Below are 23,778 nucleotides of genomic sequence, written 5' to 3'. Positions count from 1 at the left end.
GGTGGCGGGGGTGGGGGGGGCGGTCTGCCTTTAGGCTAAATCATTTGGAAGCCACTAGAGGTTTTTTTTTTTAACATCTTTATTGGAGTATAATTGCTTTACAATGGTGTGTTAGTTTCTGCTTTATAACAAAGTGAATCAGTCATACATACACATATGTTCCCGTATCTCTTAGTTCCCACTAGAGGGTTTTAAGTAGGAGAGTGACCTAATCTACTTCAGGATGTGAAAAGATCGCTCTGCCTGCTGAGTAATGAGTACACAAGGGAGGCGGAAGGGGAAGAGGGGAGGGGGAAGGGGGAGAGGGGAGGGGGAAGGGGGAGGGGGAAGGGGGAGAGGGGAGGGGGAAGGGGAAGGGGGAGGGGAGGGGGAGGGGAGGGGAGGGGGAGGGGAGGGGAGGGGAGGGGAGGGGGAGGGGAGGGGAGGGGGAGGGGAGGGGAGGGGAGGGGAGGGGGAGGGGAGGGGAGGGGAGGGGAGGGGGAGGGGAGGGGAGGGGGAGGGAGAGGCCAAGGGTGGAAGCGGGGATACTGGGGGTGGGTGTGGGGAGTTGGCAGGTATTTACAGTGATAAGAGATGGAGGCCTGGCCTAAGGTGTAGCAGTAGAAGTGGTGAGAGCTTGTCAGATGTGAAGATGGAAGATAGAACTTGTTGAAAGAAAGAAATCGAGGATAACTCCTACTAGAGTAACTGAATAAATGGTGACGCTATTGAGACAGATAAGTAGAAGGAGCAGGTTTGGCCAGGGGAGGGGGAAGTGATGCAAGAGTTCTGTTTTAGATATTTTAAATTTGAGCTGTGTTTCGGATATCCAAGTAGAGACGACAAATAGAATTTGTCTGCAGGTCCAGGGAGAGGGTGGAGGTATTTAAGGAGGTGAAACTAGGGTGAGGAAAGCAAGGTACCTAGGGCAAATAGGGAAACTTAAGGAGACAGTCGCGCTCTGGGGCCAAGCCTGCCCTTGCACAAGCCCAAGAGTAAATGCCTCCTTAACTTTTATGACCTAGGTGCCTCCGTGGCCTCACCCTGGTTCTGGAGCTCGTATTTAAAGCCAAGGGAATGGCTATCACCTGTGGAGAAGCTGTAGCTAGAGGAGAGAAGGGCCCAGGAGAGAAAGAGAGCTTGTGAGTTAGGAGCAAATCCATGGATTGGACAGCAGGAAGCCAAGGGAAGAAAATGTTTCAAGGAGGAAGTGGTCGGCTGTGCAAATACATGTCCTAAGGCCACAACGCTGTGCTCCTGACCACGTGTCAGAAAGCAACCAGGTGAAGGAGTTGCAACCCGGTTGAAGGGTTCAGAACAAACCCTTCACCACTGCTAGATATAACTAACTACCTACAGACGTGCGTAAAACATGCTTAGCGCTATCAGCTAGGGAACATCCTCTCCACGAGTACCGACAAGGTCATTTGTTTGTGCCCTGCCGGTCATTTGACTGCTGAGGTTTACTTGCGCTATATTTCTTTTACCTTCCCATAAGAGAAATGCACACTAAATCTATGAGATACCATTTTCCACAAATCATATTTACAAAGATTAAAACGTTCAGTGATATCCTGTGTGAGCTAAGGTGTAGGGAAATGGAGATCCTTGTGCACTTTTCTTGGGAGTGTAAATTGGTACAGCTTCCTTGGGGCAGTTGGGCACTACCTATAAAGAATTAAAATGCACATATCCTTTAGCTCAGCAATTTTACTTCCAGGAGTTTATCCTATGGATATTTTGCATATGAATCCAATAAAATATTACAAGGGTATTCATGGCAGCATTTTTTTGGTAAAAACAAAAGGTTGGAAATAACTTACGTGTCTATCAGTATGGCATCCATACAGTAGAATTAAGTCAATGATTTCAAACAATGAAGCAAATCTTTAAGAACAGGTATGGAATTATCATCAAAATGCGATGTTAGATGAAAAAAACACATCAAACAAAGAAAAATGCCTCATTCTATCATTTGGGTAAAAGCCAAAGGAGAATGTATATAATAACAAGTAATTATTTAGGTACTTAACTTATCTGATTTAATTCTCTCAGCAATGCCATGAGATAGGTACTATTATTAGTTCTATTTACCAGAGGAAAAAACTGGAGCTCAGAGGCGATGTGCCCAAGATTTTTACTTAGTAAGTGGCAGAGTACAGACTTGAACTCATGTTCGCACTCTTATCTACCAGGCTACAGCCTGGGGACAGGCATGCTTGTCTAGGTAGAGACTATTTCTAGAGGATTACACATGAAACTGGTAACACTGCTTCTGGGGGAGGAGACTGAGGGATATTTCATTATGTACCTTTTAGTACAGTTTGGAAAAAAATTTTTACCACTCTGCAAGCATTATCTATTCAATAAATACATGAATACTTTAAAAAAACAAAAGGATAAATGAAGACAAAAAATTCCCACGACTGTTCTAGATTAAAAGACACTTAGGAGATGTACTAACCAAATGCAATGTGTAGGTATTAGTTGGGATCTGAACAAAACTTTATGAAAGACATTTTGAGATAACCAAGGAAAATTGAACATGGACTGAGTTTTAGATGATATTACATAACTATTATTGATTTTGTTGGTTATGTTAAAGGTGTTGTGATTGTGTTTTGAAAAGTCCTTATCAATTAGAAATCAGATGAATGGATAGATGGATGGATGGATGGATGGATGGATGGATGGATGGATGGATAAATATAAAACAAGAAGATACCTCTGCTTTGTTTGGAAGAGGGTGCAGAGGCACACGGGGTGTGGAAGCGCACAGGGGCTGAGCCTCGGCTGTCAGTGATTCTACTGGTCCATGCTACCCTGTGCTCTGGGGGCGCAGAGCGAAGCAGCTGGTCTATGATCACCAGCCCTCCAGAGATTCCAACTGCTGAGATAGCTCAATCAATCCAACCTGTTATTCTTACGCTTGGGTAGCTGTTGACTTGGTTTTGACTAGCAGTTATCAAAAACCTTGCTTCCTTCCATCTCCCCACTTGTAGAAAATGTAGCCACCTCTGTGTGTGATGGGGCAGCTAGGTGAAGCCCCTTTGAAAATTGAGGTTTGTTACTGAATTGAAACAAAGGCAGAAGAAACTGCACTGATTTGCCTCCTGGAAAGAAAAGCCAGAAGCTAAAATAAATTTCATGTGGAGCATATTAATTCTTATGAAGTCTCTTAAAATTCCTACTCTTGTGACAAAGTCACCCAGGAGTGCACTAATCCCTGCATGTTATGCTTACATTTTATCAGGTTTCTTTGTTTGATGAAAATTCCCTGAGTCTGTAATGACCAATCAGAACTCTGATAACAACCCTCCATTTTCCAGCCAACACTAATATGAGTTTTCCTTTGCAGAAGATGAGAGCAGACCATTCAAATAAATACTGGGAGGTGTCACTTTAATGATATTGGATATTGTGTATCTAGGAGGTAGATTTGTCCGGTCCTTTCCATTCTTTGAGGTGTAGGATTACAACACAGGAAAAGGATTTGAACATTTTGATCTGTGGAGGGACTGTCATTAATCCAGCGTTGCTTCTGGCCTTGAGAAATTACTTGATTAGCTGTTGACAAGGGAAAGGGAGTTATTTATGAAAACGGGCAGCCGATGCCACGTTAGCAGCACAGTCTTGGTCTGTGGGTTCAGCGTTACTCTCTCTCTTTCATTCCCTTATCACTGATTTCCTCCATTCTGTCTATGAGTCCGTGTGTCTAGGTCTCCTCATCCTTCAACCACCCCAAACCCCTAATTACCCTTCTTTTCTCTTCATTATTTCATTACCAGACTTCCTCAAAGAGAAATATGTGAGTAATAATAATACGAATAAAAATAACAGCCACTAATTATATGGCATTTGCTATGTACCATGTGCTTTAGGTATATTGCATAAATCAACACACTTAATTCATACAACAATATAAGGAAAGTACTATTTTATCCTCAGTGTATAGGTTAAAAAAAAAGCGCAGAGAAGTTGAGTAATTTGTGTAAAGTCACACAGTGGCATTGCTGCCTTGGCTTTTACTTTCTCCTCCCCAGCTCCTATATGTGTGACTTTATAAGAGACTGCCAAGTATTTTCCACAGTGGCTGTACCATTTCACCTTCCCCCCTGCAATGTATGAGGGTCCCAGGTGTTCTGCATTCTTACTGGCACTTGTCAGGTTTTTAAAAATTGTAGTCATTTAATAGAAGTGTACTTTATCTTGTAGCTTTAATTTGCATTTGCCAAATGACTAATGATGTTGAGCATCCTTTTGTGAGTTTACTTGCCTTCCATATATCTTTTTTGTTGAAGTGTCTATTCACATCTTCTGTGCATTTTTTTTTTTTTTTTCCGGTACGCAGGCCTCTCACTGTTGTGGCCTCTCTCGTTGCGGAGCACAGTCTCCGGACGCGCAGGCTCAGCGGCCATGGCTCACGGGCCCAGCCGCTCCGCGGCATGTGGGATCCCCCCGGACCGGGGCACGAACCCGCGTCCCCTGCATCGGCAGGTGGACTCTCAACCACTGTGCCACCAGGGAAGCCCTTCTGTGCGTTTTTTATTGAATTGTTTATTACTATTATTATTGAGTTTTGAGAATTGTTTATGCATGCTGGATACAAGCCCTTTATCAGATAAGTAATTCACAAATATTTTCTCTGAGTTTGTGACTTGTCTTTTCATTCTCTTATCAGTATCTTTTGAAGAGCAGTCCTTATTTTTATGAATTCCAATTTATGAGTTTTTTCTTTTATGTGTCACATTTAGAGGTCAAATCTAAGAAGTCTTTCCCTAATGCAAGGTCACAAATAATTTCCTGTATGTTTTTCTTCTAGACATTTTTTGGCTTTAGGTTTACCTTTTAAGTCTGTGATCCATTTTGAGTTATTTTTTGTACATGGCCAAGGTTAAATTTTTTTTTGCATATGAATATCCAATTGTTTCAGTACTTAAAAGCCCATAGACTTAACATATGACCCAGCAATCCCACTCCTAGATATTTGCCTAATAGCATTAAAAACATATGTCTACACACAAATCTGTATGTAAATGTTTACAGTGGCTTTATTCATATTTGCTAAAAACTGAAACACATCTTAAATATTCATCAACTGGTGAATGGACAAACAAGCTGTGACCTGTCCATAAAACAAAATACTACTTAGTAATACAAAGGGACAGACTGTTGGTGCATACAGCAGGTTGGGTGTACTGAAATGCATTATGGTAACTGAAAGTAAGTGAATTCAAAAGGCTGCGTATTGTATGATTCCATATATGTGACATTCTAGAAAAAGCAAAATGATAAGGACAGAAAACAGATCAGTGGTTGCCCGGGGTTGCAGGGTAGGGAAGGATATTGACCACAAAGAGGCACAAGGGATATTTGGGGGGTAACGGAAGTGTTCTATATCTTGATTGTGGTGGTATTTACATGCCTCTATGCATCAGTCAAAATTCATAGACCTGTACCCTAAAAAGGGTGAGGTGTATTGCATGCAGTTTTACCTCTATAAGCCTTACTGAAAACAACAAAAAGCAGGAGGAACAAGGTCTAGAATGAGCAGGGTCCTCCAGACGTGAGTGATAGCCTCAGCAAAGGTGACCGTTTGGCATGGAGGAAGGAAGAGCTTAGTTAGAGAGAAGAAAAGGATTACTGGGCCAAGAGTCAGGCGCCCAGGTTCTGGTCCACTATGGGACCCTGAGCAGGTTAATTGGTCTCTCTTTTTCTCTGTAAAATGAGAGTGCTCCATGGGCAGCCAATGACCAGGCATTTGAAATTTTTTTTTTTTTTTTGCGGTATGCGGGCCTCTCACTGTTGTGGCCTCTCCCGTTGCGGAGCACAGGCTCCGGACGCACAGGCTCAGCAGCCATGGCTCACGGGCCCAGCCACTCCGCGGCATGTGGGATCTTCCCGGACCGGGGCACGAACCCGTGTCCCCTGCATCGGCAGGCGGACTCTCAACCACTGTGCCACCAGGGAAGCCCCAGTCATTTGAAATTTGACAAAGGAAGTTCATGTTTCAGCTTCTTTTCGAACTCTCTGAACTCCCTAAACCTTGATTTCCTTATCTGAAAAATAAGACTAATCCCACCTTTCTCTCCCGTCTGTGAGGATTCAATGACATCAGCGTATGGAGAACCTAGCGCATGGTAGGTGTTTAGTAGAGGTCTGCTGTGGTGCGCCCCTAAGGCCAATTCCACCACAGTCCACCCTTCCCACTTCCTCAAAGACACTGCTGAGGAATTCTCTCCTCTCTCTGCCACAGCATCAATTTTCCCCGTCTGTTGGATCAGTTCCATCATCACACAAACATGCTATCATTTTCTCATCTTAAAACAAAAAATCTCACTTAAGTCCTTCTCCAGCTATTACCCTCTTTCTCAGTTTCCCTTACAGCAGACGCTCTCAGGGAGTTGCCTACACTCTCAGCATCTCATTCCTCTCTCCACTTTCTCTCTTGAACCCATTGCACTAATGCTACATTTCCCAGGGCACCAAAGAGCTTCAAGCTGCCAAACCCAATGGTCCATCTTTCTCCTCATCTCACCTAGTCTACGTTTGACACAGTGGCTCATTCCCTCCTCCTGGAAACGCTTTCTTCCCCCTGGCTTGCAGAAACTGCCCTCTCCTGGGTTTGCTACCTCCCTGGCTACCATCTTGAACTACTTTGTTGGTTCACCTCATCTCCTGAGCCACGCAGGGGACAACTCAGTTCCTTGACCACTTTGTCCTCTTCCCATACTCCCCTGGTGCTCTATGCAGTATGCTGGCTTTAACTGGAAGTACTCTCAAGCAGATGTTTCCAGCCCAGACTTCTCCCTGAATTCCACCCTTGCATGTCGTCCAATTACCTATTGAACATCTTGACTGGGATATTGAATAGGCATCTCAATGTGTCCCAAACTGAACTCATAACCTCCTCTTCTCACCCTTGCTTCCTTTAGCCTTCTTCCTTTAGCAAAAGCCTTCAGTTGCTGGCAGTCCGATTCTTCCTTGGCCTCACCCTTGATTCTTCTCTAACTCTCACATTTCATGTTTAATCCATCAGGAAAACCTCCCGGCACCATCTTCAGAGCCTGACCACATCTCCCTGTCTTCACTGCTCCACCTGGTCTAAGCCACCACCATCTCTCACTTGGACGACTGCAAGGGCTTCCTAACTGGTCTCCCTGTTTCCACCCCTCCATCCTGCAATCTGCTCTCAACCCAGTAGCCAGTGGAATCTTTTAAAAGTGAATTGGGTTATTTCAGTCCCCTGCTCAAACCCTTCTAGAAAATTCTAATCTCACCCAGAGTATAAGCCAAGTCAATACACTGGCCTACTAGGCAGTACATGATTGGACTTCTTGTCAGACCTCTGACTTCATCTGCTACCTGCTTCCTTGCTTGGTGTGCTCCAGCCACTAGTCTCCTTACTGTACTTCAAACGAGCCAAGAAGACTGCTACCTCAGGGCCTTTGCACATCCTGTTCCCTCAGCCTGTATTATTTCCCTAGATAACTCATGGCTTGCTCCTTTACCTCTGTGTATTTACTTAGATGCCACTTTCTTGGGGAGGCCTTCTTTTTTTAAAGTTGCAACCCCCTGCCCAGTCACCCCCCCACCCCCGAATTCCCAGCACCTTGTGTTGTTTTTATTTTTCTCCATAGCAATTATCACCGTTTGATAAGTGGCATATTTTTAGTTATTTGTTTCTTTGTTTCCCCTGTAACATGAGGACAGGTGCATTGGTCTGGTTTATCCACTGCTGTATTCCTAGCACCTAAAAATGCTGGCAAAACAGTATTTCTCAGCCTTTTGTTTTCACTGTTGCTCCTTACCCGAGGAGTCTTTGTAGACATTCCTCCTAATCACCCTCCACTCATGAAATTTTAATACACAGATACATTGTATATTGGTTTCTGTATTGTATTTGTATATGTACTTTATACACATATAATACGTACTTTCTAAGGAGTAAGGGATATTTTCTTGCCCCCAAGAATCCATTTTCACCTCCTTAGGGGGTTCTGCTGCTGTGGAGAATGCATAATGTAGCTTCTGGACACAGATATGTTGGATGGATACGTTTTCCTTGGAGTAGGACGCAGGGATGGAGCCTGGTTAGCAGATTTGGGGTTTCTTGGTGGAAGCCAGTGATTCTGATGGAAAGGAGTTAGTGCCACATTGGTGAGGAGGGAAGGAAGGAGAGGAGAGGACCATGCAGATAGCGACCTCTGGGCCAAAGGAGAAGAAGAAGGGGGTTGGCAGTTTTAAGTGTGTTGGGAGTTTCTGGTTGAGAACCAGAATTTGTCCTTTGAGTCAGGCAGTCACTGGTGACCTTGATATAAGCTGTTTCTGGGGTTGGTGGTAATAGAAGCTGAATTGAGTTTTTGGAGAGAATCTGGGACAATGCGGAAATAAAATAGAATAGTTTGCCAAAGGGATGATAGGAGCCAGTGTGGGTTTTTGTTTTTGTTTTTTTTTTCCTTTTAAGAAGTTGAAAGACCTGGCTGGCAACTGGAGTGGAATTTCAAATCTCTTTATTAAAAGAAAAATTTTAATCCGACATACTTGGGAGATTGTCAACATGTTAGATGGAAACTGATGGCTGTTTAATAATAAGGTTTAAAGGTTGGGATTTGTGAAAGAATCCATCTCAGACTTGAACATGACACAGCTCTTTTTTGTTAGCAGGGCAGGAGGATGGGGGAAGATGGACTTGTTCTCTCCATATTTCTGTTAGTTTGAGCAAAGGTCCAACTGTTTATGGAGGGATCTTATAATTGAACAACATTATAAGAGTGACATGGAAATTAAGATACAAATTTCACTCACAGTCTCACCAACATAAAAAGCAAAGCTTTTCCTTTATTTTTGTTCCTTTCAAACCTTTAGTCCATCTTAATATTTATTTCGTACATTACTATAATCATAATGAAGTTTTAAGGCCACATTCTGTTCTTTTTATTCAGAATATAAGCATTTCCCATGTCATACAGATTGTCTTCATAACTACCATTTAGATAACTACATGAATTTTCCATCAAACTGATGCAGTATTGTCCATTAGGTAGCCTTCCATTATCTCGGTATTATAGCTAATGCTTCCATGAACGTTTTCAAGCACATACCTTTTTCTCTCTTATTATGAGGGTGGGTGATGAGCAGGAATAACCTTTCTGGATGAATTCCCAGGAAAAGACTTACTTGGGCCAGCATGCTTTCTAAGAGAACGCTATCTAGATATGTAAAGCTCGAGGGAACCTAAAGATGTTGAGTTACAGTCTGTAACATACATGTTAAACTCCTGGTTCAAAGCTCAATTTCCCCTCTGTGAAGTCTGGAAAGTGGAGATTTCTGACAAGATATCGAGTCAGAAACAGAGCTAGAAGGAACTAGTCATTGGACTGACTCTACCAATAGAATAGAAGGCAGCCACGTCACAGGAGGGAGAGGAGAGAAAGGGAACCCATATCACATAGCTTGCTCAGCACAGAGGAAGGCTGTGGTACCCTCATGACTACAGTCTACTATTATGAAACAGAGCTGAGTAAGTCACAGGTTAATGACTGGGAGTAAAAACGCAGTCACAGGGATGCTCTCTTTAGGAAGGTTACTCTCCTGCTGTCATTTGGCCGGGGTGGGGGGAGGCTCTATTCCTTGGGCTGTATGTCTTGCCTCTGGACTCCCACTCTCCTTGAGCCTCTGATCTGTGGCACCCCCATTTCTGCAAAGCCTTTTCCAGTCTTTCCCTCTTCTGTCCCTCGTCAGATATTCCAAACCTCCCCCCGCTTTTAAGCAACTGTCACATCCCCACTCCATTTCCCTTAGTCTTGTCTGCCTGGCCTACAAAAGGCTCGAAAATATCTAGCGAACCGAACTGTTCCATTTCACAGAGAAAACAGAGGCTATCAGAGGAATTACCTCAGCTTTTCAGTACCCCAGGGCCACCCTTCTTTTTGGTCCAGGCCAACCTTACCTCCATTCTTTTTTTTTTTTTTTTTTTTTTTTTTGTGGTACGTGGGCCTCTCACTGCTGTGTCCTCTCCTGCTGCGGAGCACAGGCTCCGGACGTGCAGGTCCAGCGGCCATGGCTCATGGGCCCAGCCGCTCCGCGGCATGTGGGATCCTCCCAGACCGGGGCACGAACCTGTGTCCCCTGCATCGGCAGGCGGACTCTCAACCACTGCGCCACCAGGGAAGCCCCCTCCATTCTTAATGAAAAAATTTTTTCTCCTGTCCAAGGCTTGGCGTCCTCCCTGTGCTCTCAGACCCTCTTTTGCTTCACAGGGTCCTTCCTAAATCCATTAATTATCTACGTGTCCTATCTGTCTTCAGCTTTTTCCTCCCTACTGGTCTATCCCCTCAGCATAGAAGCATACTCAAGATTCTCCCATTGTGCGCACACACACACACACACACACACACACACACACACACACCCTAGCCTGGCCTTAGGACTCTCCTAACTACTCCCTGACCTCAGTCTTTCTTTGGGTCCTTACATTTCATTCCTTCCTCAGCTCCTGCAAGGACCTCCCTTCTTTTTTTTTTTTGCGGTACGCGGGCCTCTCACTGTTGCGGTCTCTCCCGTTGCGGAGCACAGGCTCCGGACACGCAGGCTCAGCGGCCATGGCTCACGGGCCCAGCCACTCCGCGGCATGTGGGATCTTCCCGGACCGGGGCACGAACCCGCGTCCCCTGCATCGGCAGGCAGACTCTCAACCACTGCGCCACCAGGGAAGCCCCAAGGACCTCCCTTCTTAAAGGAGGACCACTCCATCAGGACTGCTTTAGCAAAGGTCCCCCATGATCGTCTATAAGAGTCCCAGGGCTATCTTCGTTGTCTCGCACGCGATGCCTCTGTGGTGGTCAGGACTGTTGACCATCGCTTCCTGGTTGAAGGTTGCTCCTCCCACGGTTCCCCCTCAGCCAGTTCCCTCCCAGCTCACTGATCATCCCCTCTCAGTCTCCTTCTCAAGTCCCTCCTCTTCTACCCGGAAATATTGGTCCTTTCCAGAACACATCTTCTTTTGCCTTCTCATTCGATCCCCCTCTCTGGGAAGCCTCCTCTTCAGCTGGAGCTCCACCTGCCACCTCCAACCTGCCAATTCCCGGCACTGTGCCTCCGCCGCAGCCTCGCTCATGACCTCCAGATCTGCGTAACTGATGGATGTCTCTTGTTGCTGGCCCATAAATGAACCTCATTAAACATGACACAAAGTAATTTCATCTTCTCTCTGAATTTTCCCCTTCTGTATTTAGCTTGGTGGACGATCACAACCGTCCCTCCAGAGGAAATCTGGGGTTCATCCTCTGTCACCAAGTCCTGTTGATTTGTTTTTGGTTTTTTTTTTTTTGAGGTACGCGGGCCTCTCACCGTTGTGGCTTCTCCCGTTGCGGAGCACAGGCTCCGGACGCGCAGGCTCAGCGGCCATGGCTCACGGGCTCAGCTGCTCTGCGACATGTGGGATCTTCCCGGACCGGGGCACGAACCCGTGTCCCCTGCATCAGCAGGCGGACTCCCAACCACTGCAGTCCTGTTGATTTTTCTTCTGATTATCTTGGAAATATTTGCTCCCCTTTCCAGCCCTCTGACAGTGCTTTGGTTTGGACCTCCAGATCTTGGAGGAGCCTTCTGACTACCTCCCCACCTCTCTTTTGGTCTTCCAATCCGTCTTCTGTCCTGACACATACCTGCTAAACATCCTTAAAGGGTCTCCCAATGCCCACAGGATAAAGCTAACTGCTTCCGTTCCGCGAAGTCCCTCACGTCCTGGTCCCTGCTCCCTCTCCTGCCTTACCTTCCTCTTCCACCTGTCTCTCAGGCACCCTCTGCACTCTGGCTACAGTAGGCTCTTCATACCTTGGCCCATGCTGTTCCTTTGCTCAGATTGGCCTCTTCAGTGCCAGTTAGTGAAATCTAACTCTAATCTTTCCTTTCCTCTGATTTCTCTGTGCCTTGGCCTGACAGAGAGTAATTCTCCTTCTTTGAGCTTTCTGAACAACAACATTCATGGTGATGGTAAAGGGTGCTATTCCCCCATCCATAGTTCTGGTTCTTCCCCATTCTGTTCTCATGATAGGATTGCACGTTTTGGCCCCTTTGGAGGCCCCATGTAACAACCTTGGCCAAGAAAATATAAGTGGAAGCGGCATGTGTCAGTTCCGGGTCGGAGAATTTAGTTGCCAGTGTGATAGCCTCCACAGCTCTTTGTTGCAAAAGCTGGTGACATTCCGGACGGTGGCTGCATCCTGAAACAGACCTATAGCTAATCTCTGACGAATACGTACTGTGAGCAAGAAATCAATCTTTGTTGGGTTTTTTTTTTGTTTTTTTTTTTTTGGGCGCACTGCGCAGCTTGTGGGATCTCAGTTCCCCGACCAGGGATTGAACCCGGGCCATGGCAATGAAAGCCTGGAATCCTAACCGCTAGGCCACCAGGGAACTCCCATTCTTTGTTGATTTAGACCTATAACATTTGGGCGTGTTTGTTATTAAAACACAACCTAGCCCTTCTTGACTGAGGAACCTGTACAGCTCTTATAAGTGGTCAGTTATTTAAAAACACTTCTGCTAGATTCTTAGTTGTTTCTCTTATTCCCTGTGTGTCCTCAGAGTCTAGAAGAACACTTGAGCACATAAGCACCAATGATCTTTTTGTGGGGGGTGAGAGGAATGAGGGCACATATACTCTAATTTACAAAGAATTTGTGTTTTACATGTGAGGTTACACTGTTTTCAGTAGATCATTGGAAAGTAATAAGATAAAAAAAAACTGTTTTTACTAACTGCTAAGTATGTTCTTTTATTACTTGCCATTAATCCATGTTTTATTTGATTGCTATAAATGTATGGCTTTCATTTCACTTGCCTTAAAATTTATTTTATTTCTATCGCCTGGGTTCTTCTGTTATATTTTATCCTGAAACTTTGTTCTCTTTTTATCTCTTACTGATTCCAGTCTAGCAGTCATATCTTTCATCCTGCAATTCTTAAAACAGGAATCAGTAAACCCGGTCTAAACCTATGTCTAGGCACTAACCAAGACTATGAGATGGTTAGAATATCATGCATGACCAAAGCAAGAAGGGCGGGGAGCTGGTGGGAAGAGAGAAAAATAGCCAGGCATTAACCGAAGGACAAAATGGCAGGTCTGGAAAAGCACAGCTTTTGGAATTAGGAAAGTCTGAGATTAATCTGTTTTTTCCATTTACTGCTCATGGGGGCCTTTGCTACCTCAGCTCCCTTACCTGTAAACGTGGGTGGTAACAGAAATAAGTCACAGAATTTTTGAGAGACACAGTGAGATCATTTATGTGGGAGCTCTTTGTAAATTGTACGTAATCACTTAAATATTTTTTAACATGACAAGAGTGGCAGAAGAGTTATAGTTCCACCAGGAGAGGTGGATGTAAGAACTCAGTGCGGTGAGTGCTGGCATTTTCAAGTCTCAGCCTTGATCACTGGGAGGGAAAGGAGTTATTTGGCCCACAGGTGGGGTCATATCTGTACATTAGGACCTAAGATCCTCCCAGAGGAGCCCTTAGATTACATGGAAGTCAGGCAAACTATCTTGTAGCTCAGAGTTTGTTTTTTTTTTTTTTTCTGACCTGGTGGGTGACTATTGCTGTACGTAATCCAAGAGCTTTGGGTTTAGAGTTAATCGCTTATTTGCTGCCTGACACACACTCCCCTCAGTGTCTGAGCTACTGCTCCCATCCTCGCTTCTGTTTCCCTTGTGCACTTGCGTGCACATTCTCTGTAATGGTTTTCTAAAATGATGCTTGGGCTGACGACACACCTCTGAAGAGGACTCCTGACTCTTAGAAGGAGCAGAGCCCTTCCACAGGAGACGCGCAGGTGGAGGCCGAGACATTCGCTTTATTTCTGATAAAGGGCTGAGGAATGTGGTTTAGATCGTCCACCCAGTTCCGCTGAGTTAGGAGCCTCTCCCCCACTCCCTGCCAGCCACAGGCTGGCCGGGGGAAGAGCAGACTCCGGTAACTGGTGGGCAGATTTGGAAAGAGGGGAAGCCTTTGAAGCCGCTGGGGCTGGGAGCCAAGTATGCTCAGTTGCTTACTGCAAACCCATCAATCAGATCTCTCATTCCCTCCGAGGCCAGGTAGGTGTGGGTGAAGCGTGAGACCCTTCACAGAAACACGCAGCTAAAGGAATGGAAGGCAAGCATCCCAACTCAAATGTGACCAGAAAACCTCCCAGCTGTGTGGAAACAATACTAAATACTGCTTCTCCTCACTGCCCTCATTCTGGTGACCTGCCCAGCCCTAACACTGAGGGCTTCTGACTCTTGGCCTCACCTGATTCTACCTGTTTTGCCGTCATCCACCGCAATAGTTCTCAACCGTGGCTACACATTAGAATCACTTGGGGAGCTTCTAAACCATCCGGTGCTCAGGTCCCACCTCCAGAGATCCTGATTCAATTGGTCTGGGGTGGAGCCTTGGCGTCAGTAGTTTTCAAGACTCCCTGGGTGATTCTAAATCACAGCCAGGGTTACAGGCCACTGATCTAATGGTTTAGGTCGCATCGACCCTATTTGTCTTCATCTGGCTAGATGTAAACTGCAGGTAACGCCATCTGTGAAGCTCTCAGAATGAAAGCAGCCCCTCTGATAATGATGTTAGCAATGGTACCGCCACTTCTTCCCAGATTAAAGCCGTGATGGTAGCTTCAGAGGTCCTGTTTTTCTTCTCAACTTGTCCTTCACATAAAAGGTAGGTTTCAAAAAGAAGTTGTATTTGGCCCCTTGGTGCTCAGCTATTCATTTTCTTGAAAGGGAATAAGGAGGAAGATTTCTTTTCTTCTTACAGAAATGCTCTTGATCTGACTTTCCCCTCAGCCCATCTGCCGCTAGTCATTATGAAAATCCAGTAAAAGACATTCCCTGACATAAACTCAATGCATTCATCTCCCTTAATATCACCCCTAGTCGCACACCCAGGTATTGAGCCAGGCTTCTGATGGCTACGTGGTCAGGGAGAATGAAATCCATGACCCCAGCGCTTAAAAGGAGGAGACATGATGATATGATAGAAGCATTTAAAATACAGTTTTCTTGGTACCGCGCCTGAATTTCTCTCAGCTGAACTGTATCTACCTGACTCCAGCCTATTGGAAGCAGCCCCATGAGTGAGTCTTAATCACCCACAGTGGCTGAGGGACAGCAGATGCTTTGGTGCATCTGTGTCTCTGATAACAGAACCCACTTAACTGCTCTGAATCCACGCGGTGTGATTATATTGGGGTAATAACTCCCAAGAATGGCTTTGCCACAGTTATAACATGCTGAGAGGGAGCGGAATACGAATCCTGCATACATTTGTCTGCCAGGTACAGTCAGCTATTCGTCAGTGCTATCATACCTATAATAAGAGAGCATCACACCACAACCAGTCTGGGTGTTCAGCTGCACGACTAGACGAAAGGCACATTTGTCATTGTTTAATTTAGATGAGTTTTGTTTTTAAAAGAAATATGCCGTTAGCTTTATGAAAACCCTGATAGAGTTCAGAGATTAAAATGAGTTTTTATTTTTCATCTTTTGAAAAAAGAGATCTGGATTTATACTCATTCTATCCCATCTATCCCACTGATTCCTCATTTAAAAAGTATCAGTTTTTTGTAGTGAATCAAATGTACCTGCTTTTTTTTTTTTTTTTTTTCCATCCCTGCCTCTGTTTTGAAACTGTTCATGTCACCTCAGGAAGGAGCCTGCCATTTTCGTCATTGCTGTGGTGAAATATTTATTGTAGTCCAAGTAGCTAACTTTGAAGATCGTACCGTGTAGATTTTCGCTGGCAGAGATTTTAACTCAGCTAACCACATGTGCGGTCAGATATCTCTGCCTTCAACGTAAACTATCAACGTCAAGGTGATATACTTACGTAACCCATGTGACCTGCTCAACCTAGATTCTTAAACAGGCTTGGCTTGACGGTTTTACTTTCCAAAGGTCAAAGATTGGGACTGAGATATCAGGGCCACTGAAATGTGAAATAAAGAGGAAATGAATGAATTCAAACCTTAAGACCAAGTACCATCACCTGGTCATATGAGAACTAGCTCTTGTGAAGCACCAACATAATTGTTTCTCATCTTTGAGGTTTTTTTTTTAATTGAAGTATAGTTGACTTACAATATTATATTAATTTCATGTGTACAACATAGTAATTTGATCTTTTTATAGATTATACTGCAAAGTTACAAATATTGACTATATTTCCTGTGTTGTATATTACATCCTTATAACTATTTATTTTATAACTGGGAATTTGTACCCCTACTTTGCCTGCCCCACCCAACTCCCGTCTGCTAACCACTAGTTTGTTCTCTGTATCTGTAGGTCTGTTTCTGTTTTGTTATGTTTGTATTTTGTAATTCACTGCATATAATTGAAAACACACGGTATTTGTCTTTCTCTGTGTGACATTTTACTAAGTATAACACCCTCCAGTTTGATCCACATCGTCAGAAGTGGCAAGATTTCATTCTTTTTATGGCTGAGTAATATTCCATTGTATATATAAAACGTATCTTTTTTATCCATTCATCTGTTGATGGATACTTTGTTTCTATATCTTGGCTGTTATAAATGATGCTGCTGTGAACATAGGGATGTGTATATCTTTTTGAATTAGTGTTTTTGCTTTCTTGGATAAATATCTCGGTGTGGAATTGCTGGATCGTGTGGTAGTCCTATTTTTAATTTTTTGAGGAACCTCCATAGTATACTGGGTAGTGGGTATACCAATTTACATTCCCACCAACAGTGCACAAAGGTTCCTTTTTCTCCACACCCTCACCAACCCAACATAATATTTTAAATAGGTGGTGAAACTGAGTCCTACTCTTACATTTTCCTCCACTCTTTGCATCCTTTTTTGCGTATTGTAAGGAGACAGAATGTGGCAGAGGAATGAGCAGATCAAGAATTTCAATCCTAGGTCCGCTACCTACTAGGTCTGTGTCTTTGGGAAGGTTTTGTGATCTCTCTGAGTTTCCAGTTTCTATATTTGTTCAAGAGAAGTAGCATCATAACATCTCCCGTGTAAGGGTTGGAGTTCATATCTGCAAAATGCCTGGCACCCGTGAGGCACCCAATAATCGGGCAGCTGAAATTAGTATTTTTTTCTTTTGGATCGTCTGAAAGTCCTTGGGGACGATGAGTCACCCTCAGAGACCAAAAGAGAAGGCAGAGCAGCAAATTGTGAGGACAATTTAGGAGTCATCCTCCAACAGGTAAAGTTCACACTCCAGGGTTAAGTTCTGGAAGTTCCACTGAGGACCTGCCACATAGAACCTCAGAAGCAGCCCCGTCATGTCAGCCTCTACTTCATCTCTCAGGACAGCCCAGGTCAATGGCTTTACTGGCTGTTAGAGTGGAGGGTAATTTAAAGGGAAGGAAGGGGTGTGTGTGTGTGTGTGTGTGTGTGTGTGTGTACACATATATGCAAAATTACAATTGTCAAAGAAGGCTGATTTTGTGGATTATTTTTCTGGTAAGGATATTAGAGGTAGTTGTTAGGGAGGAGAGAGAAATAAACGTTCTTGTCCTGTACTAGCCAAGGAGACCCAGAAGTTCCTTTTCTCAAAAACACCTTTTCCATATTTCTCGCTAATTTGAGGATAATTTCTGCTTAAGTTCTGCCTTTGGGTAAAGAATACCTGTGGAGTGTTAAATATACTAGTTACTCCTCATTTCTTGCCATCACCAGTTCATGAAATCAGATTCAGGAAAGAGGAGTTTTTCAGTGAGAATGGAAGAGGAGTTTCTAGGAAAAATGAAAGAAAAAAACGGAAGCAAGTAGGGCAGCCTCTCCCCGCCTTTTGATTTTCTCCTTTTTTTGCTTTCTCAATAATTCTCTCTTAATTACTTGTTTATGGCTGTTCCTGCTCTTTGGAACCCACTAACCCATTTCCTTAGAATTCCAGAATTCCCCATTTTTCATTTTCTCCTTCTTTAACCTGCAATTTTCTACACAAAAAGTAAAAGGTTATGACAGGGGGAAAAAAAAAAGAAGCATTCACTTTGATAATGAAATTCATCTGGGTCCTAATAAATGGTAGGTATCTCAGAATACTTCACTTTAAAAATCAGGAGCTTTGAAAACGAAAGAGCAAAGGCACACAAAACTCACCACTTCTAATGATGGTGGCAAAAATCTGTCAGTGGGGGTTTCAAGCAACTGAAGCTAGAAGAGTCATGCAAATTTAAAGCTGGAAGGGCCTTGTCTAGAACAGCCAGCCCCTTGTTATACAGATCATAGAATGTTTGAACTGGAAGAGACATTAGAAATAGCCTAGTTTCACCTCCCATTTTGTAGATGCAAGAACTGAAAACCAACGAAGTGAAATAATTTGCTGGAAGTCTAACCTCCAGCGAGTGGCAAATTGCATCGCAAATTGCTTAAACATTTACTAAGTACCCCTTTGTGACAGACGTCATGCTAGGTCCTGGTTTGAGGGAGAAACGGGATGGTTTGAGGGATACACATCCCCTTGCCTTCTTGGGGCTCCGGTTCTCCTTGCAGTGAAACACACATCCTCAAACACTTTTAGTACAAGGTGATTTGAAATAACAGAGTGAACATTAAGGTCTGGAAAGGATATAACCGTGAGAATTGGCTTTCCCCTTCATGCTACAGTTTCCTAAACATTACGATCTGCTATCCCACTAATCACTTTTTCCCCCCAATGGGAGGAAAACAACATCATTATTAGCTGGACTGTTTCAATGGGTGAGTGAGACTAGACAGTAGCCCCTCCCCCACACCCCGAGCTAAAAGGCCAGAGGGGCCCTGCATGCTGGGTGACACAGTACAGGTGGCTTCCTTGCCCCCCTCCCTCCCACCAGGTAGTCTTCCTCAAACTCAATACGTGTCCCTCCTACCTGCGCTGTGCCTGCTTCCACACCGGCGGTGCGCTAAGGAAGAGGGGAGAGATAGGCATTGTTACTAGAAGGAGGTACATCAAAGACCTTTGCAGCTCTGCCATGTGTAGGTAGGGTGATGGGAGAGATGCAAGTTGATCACCTGGAACAGGTGGGAACAGCAGGAGACAGGAGTCACACCTGCAGGGGACCATGGAGACAGAGTGCCAACTCTCAGTGTTGGTCACAGAGACCCTGAATCCCAACTATTCTACGCCAAAATATGTTTGAGAAGCCACCTGCTTGCTCACCGAAGTAGTTTCAACATTCCCTCTGCGGTCTGGGTCATATGCCTCATTTGGTCAAGAAACTCTGCTTCTCTAAAACGTGAAGTCAGCTAAATTTCTTCTAAGCTTTTTCCAAATTTTCCATCATAAGGTCCAAGATGCTTTAGAAAGTATGACTCAAGTTGCAAGCTGTGATACGTGATTGGTTAAATTTTATTTTTCCCATGTCAAAAAAAATATTCCATATGTTTTCCCCAGCTCATTGAACTGTCTTGGCAATGAAGAGATCAGCATATGTAGGAATGATTGACACCATATGATTCTTGGGTATCATATTTTGATGATGCTCTGCACTGTTTCAAACCAAAACAGAAACACACCCACACACCCTGTGCTCAAAAACCAGTACTTTTTGTCTTGATGACTACATTTAGAGTTGAAACATCATCATTAAAATTTTACGGGTGACATATCAGGAAAAACTAAGCCGACCAAGTTGTGTTGCCTAGAAAGAAAAACAGTCCTTCATTATAATGAATGAAATTGTGTGCTAGGTAGGAAGGCTAGTGACCTCTAGAAGATGAATCACTGACCCATAAATGGATGAGAATCAGCCAGAGTAAACGAGGCAGAAGTTTTCCCAGCATAATTGTGCATGCTGGCAGGGAAGATGTTTGTTATAATTAAAAGAGATAGAATGGTCAATAGGGAACATTTAATAGGAACAAATATGACAACATCACCTAACTATTTTTCTGGTCCATTCTTCATCCTCACGTTGTACCATACATCTGGGTTTTAAGAGGGACACATACATTGCACATAAAAATAACACACATCAACTTGTACGGCAGAACCAAGCAAAAATTCATTTAGAATAAGGACACTGTCAATGCCCAATTTATTCAGAGTAAACCTCCAAGTAAATCTGCACCGTCCAATGCAAGATTTTCTTCACTAGGCTGGGGAAAATGTTAAGAGTATCATGGGGACTAATGCAATCCTGTGAGATAGGCTAGGGTACTGTGTAAACCCCACCAGCTCTGTGAGTCTTCACAGAAGGCAAAGGGTCACCTGATTAGAACAGCTTCATTACAGACAGGGCCGGCGTGGGACACAGCCATAAAAAATCCTTCATTGAACCAGAGAGGACTGTGGCCCTGTGAGGATTACATGAGACAAGATATGCATAGCACTTACTGTGAAGTAAGTGTTTAGAAGACATATTGTTTTGGAACATGTCCTGTGCTATGAGTAAAGCTTATCTTCATTTCACTGTACAAAATGCAGAGGCTCCAGAAAAATCCCCTGTAGGCTCCCTGCTTTTGTCTAAGTTCATTTGTGAGAAGCTTTACTCACACTTTAGCTGCCAATGACTCATGGTTAAATCGGTTCACTCATCTTTTTTCCTTTTTTGTTTTTTAATACAGTTGCAAATCACGTGACATTCTGCTTTGTTCTTTTCTCCCCCCTAAGGGAAGCTAAGCAACTCTAAGAGCCCCATTATCTTAATGAACTAAAGCCATGCAGTGAAAAGGGTGGGTATCCACTTCATCAAATCTAGTAGATGATAATTTCTTGACAAGCTGAAGACTAATTCTTGGGGATTTTCTGGAGCCCTATGCAAATTCATATCGCTTAACAGCCTATGTGAGTTGAAGGTTGGTGTCCAATGACTGCTAAGAAATTGTCAGGAATGTTGCAGAAATATAAATAGGCCAGCACTGAAATTTAATTAGACACTGCATACGTTAATAATAAATTCAATTAATTTAGCCTTCTACCTATGCTAGAAAAAAAATACCCAGGCAACATAATAATTCATTTTAAATGCCTCACTTGGTAACCTCCTTTCCTGAAGAGTGATTTATGCAGTAATTTCCTGGCTGTGTCTTCATAAGATTGTTCCAAACCAGCCCTTTTGAAATAATAATAATTTCTGAATGTGCACTAGGAGAGATATAACAAATGACTTTTTATTAATTTTCATTTAATGAGTTGCCTATTCACATGGTAATTTTTTAAAAATTCTCTTCTTAAGATAAACAGGTTGTAAATACTACAGGTAACACTTCCATTTCACAAATATCGCGACAGGAAAATCTGTCTCACATTCTGTACGTGATTCGAAGGTTAATCAGTGGCAAATTTTCTATCCTAAACAGGCTTCTAATTCTTTCTCAGTTAGCACAGCACATCATTTTAAATTTCTATAGTCAAATGATCCAAATTGGGTAAGGAAGAAAAAAAAAGAATATTTTTCAACAGCAAAGCTCCTAGGAGGGAAAATAAGGGTGTAGACAGGAAACAAAGTTCTGTGCAAGGGGGAAAAGCAGCTAGAGTTGGTTAAGGAGCCCATGACACTGGTTCTTTTTTAAAGAACAAAACCAAGATCATCTCTTACAGCTTTCCTGTCGCACAAGTTCCTCCCTTTTAAAAACGGAGCCCATAATTTCTTACATAAATATTAATATTTAAGAACTTTAATTGCTTGTCTTTTCAAAAAGTTTAATTCCCTGGCAACTCATGAACTATAAATTGTCATAAGAAAAATAGCAAGAATGAAATAATAAAAACTAGGAAGAAGAAACCGTCCAGAAGAGGCCTGGGTATTTCAAGTAGTTCATACCTGTTTAAAACATCCTGCAATAGACAGGGCCAGGCTCTTAAAAATAATTTCTTGCAACACTTGGAAGAGTTTGCCTAAAGTATTAAATAATTCAAATGCAATAGTTACTTACATGAGAACCGAAAGGGCCTTGCTCCCAGCCCGCACTGTCTCACGCCCTCTCCATGGAAAAGCCCGTACTGCATCTCGCCCATGAACTTGTCCAGCTCCTGCCCTGAGGCATTGACGAGCAGAGCCCCAGTTTTGCAGAAGAAGGTGGCTTTGATCCACAAAGGTGTCCCCAGGGCTGCCACAGCTCCGAGGGCACACACAAAGCTTAACATCCCAGCCATGCAAAAAATGACTTTCTTCTGTTGGCTTGGCATGATGAGAAATGGCTCTTGTGAGGGTGAGGTTCAAAAACCAGACCTTTGTGACCGATGAGAAGTGACTGCCCCTTCGACTGCATTTATTATGGAAGGTGAACAGACAGAACCCCGCTGAAAAGGCAACTTCACCATCGATGGTGTTTCTCACCAGGTTAAATGTCAGAATGCCAGGATGAAGGTGGCTTCATCACGCTTACTTGTTTTTTTTCTCCTTTTCTGCTGCCGCTTCTAATTTGAAATCTTTGGACTAAGAATCTGTAAAATAAAACTCTTTCAAACTGCCTTCAAGTAGCTCCTCTTGTGTCCCTTGGTAACAGAGGTCTAAGATAACAGATGGAGTCCTCCGTGTAACTTGATGAATGCCTCCCCTCTCCTCTGCCTTTTGTCTGATTGGGTGAGTTGAAACTTTCAGAAACGGGCTTGGCTCCTATGGTAAATTTTCAGCAACTTGAGAAGTTCATTTATTGATGTGTTTTTATTTTTGTTTTTGCTTTTGGTGGGGAGAGAAGAGGAGTGTCATTAGAGGTAGGAAGAATACACACACACACACACACACACACACACACACACACACACATTGGCAATTAATTGATTTTGGAAAATGTTCATTGTAGCAGGATAAAATAATGGACTGAAGGGGATTCTGTATGGATCTGAAGCACCGTAGACCAGCCACCGGGGCTCCTAGCTCCTTTCCTCCCAGATCAGTGATTTAGAACCAGTGTGTCAATAGAGAGTTTGATTCAGTTTTTTCCTGGCACACAAAAATATGGAGAGGCAGGTGCAAATATCTAGATTTCTAAATGTTTTCCTTTAAAACATTTGGCTGCTTTGGGACAATGGCAAGGGAATGTGGTTCTGGATCTGAGAAATACAAGAATCTGGAAAGAAGACGAAGGCATTGTCATGGAAATAATGGATTGTAGTCAGATGGAAGGCACTGAGAATTCATCACTGAAAAGCACAGGTCCCAGCAGAGGTAACTGGTCAGAGAGACAAGAGACCAAGGTGTGAGCAATACTAAATAGCAAAGTGAGTTTGGTTAAATTGTCGAGATCTGAAAACTAAAGTTCAGAATTCAGTGACAGCTTTTTAACCGCATTTCCAGTGAGATTCCTCTTTCTGCAAACAGATATAGTACTTGTTTGTGTGTGTGTGTAAGTGTTTAATGAATGTCTATTTATGCCACATTATTGTGCTAGGCTCTGACCTACAAACTGAACTTTTAGTAAGAACTTATTACATCTGGCACCTTGCTAAGTATTTTATCTAAATTATCTAATTCTCACGATTAGTGTATAAAGTGATGAGGAAGAAAATCACGGTGATATCCCCATTTCACAGATAAGGAAACTGAGGCTCAGAACAAGCAAACAACTTGCCCAAGAGAGTAGTGGAACTGGATTCAAATCCAGGCTTCCTGAGCTTTATTTGCTATTCGTAGCAGCCCTTGACCTTGAAGAGATGGCCGGCTCTTCAGTTTGGGTTGGGTTGGGCTGGGAGTAACGGCAGGGTAGCCCATCATCTGTTATACATCTTGGGTGCCTGGAAAACACAGACATCTGCAAATAGAACTTTCCCAGTTGGTCAGAAGCACCTGTTGACGCTAGCTTCTAGTCTCTTGATGCACTTTTAAGCATGGCAGCTTAG

General features: G+C 43.5%; 1 protein-coding gene across 3 annotated transcripts in view; it reads right to left on the bottom strand.

Moving 5' to 3' along the window:
* The window catches only part of CLRN1 (clarin 1), a gene marked incomplete at both ends in the record, with an annotated part of 38,684 nt that extends 16,559 nt beyond the window's left edge, over positions 1–22,125 (bottom strand). For all 3 annotated transcript variants that reach the window (XM_082655663.1, XM_082655664.1, XM_082655665.1), the window contains one exon: positions 21,873–22,125. In XM_082655663.1, coding sequence (XP_082511789.1) covers positions 21,873–22,125 — 253 coding nt within the window. The remainder of the gene's footprint in view (positions 1–21,872) is intronic.
* Between the last annotated feature and the right edge of the window lie 1,653 nt (positions 22,126–23,778).

The sequence above is a fragment of the Grampus griseus genome (genome assembly GCF_964374135.1).
Source record: "Grampus griseus genome assembly, chromosome: 5".
NCBI lineage: Eukaryota > Metazoa > Chordata > Mammalia > Artiodactyla > Delphinidae > Grampus > Grampus griseus.
This window is presented reverse-complemented; position numbering and strand designations above follow the sequence as displayed.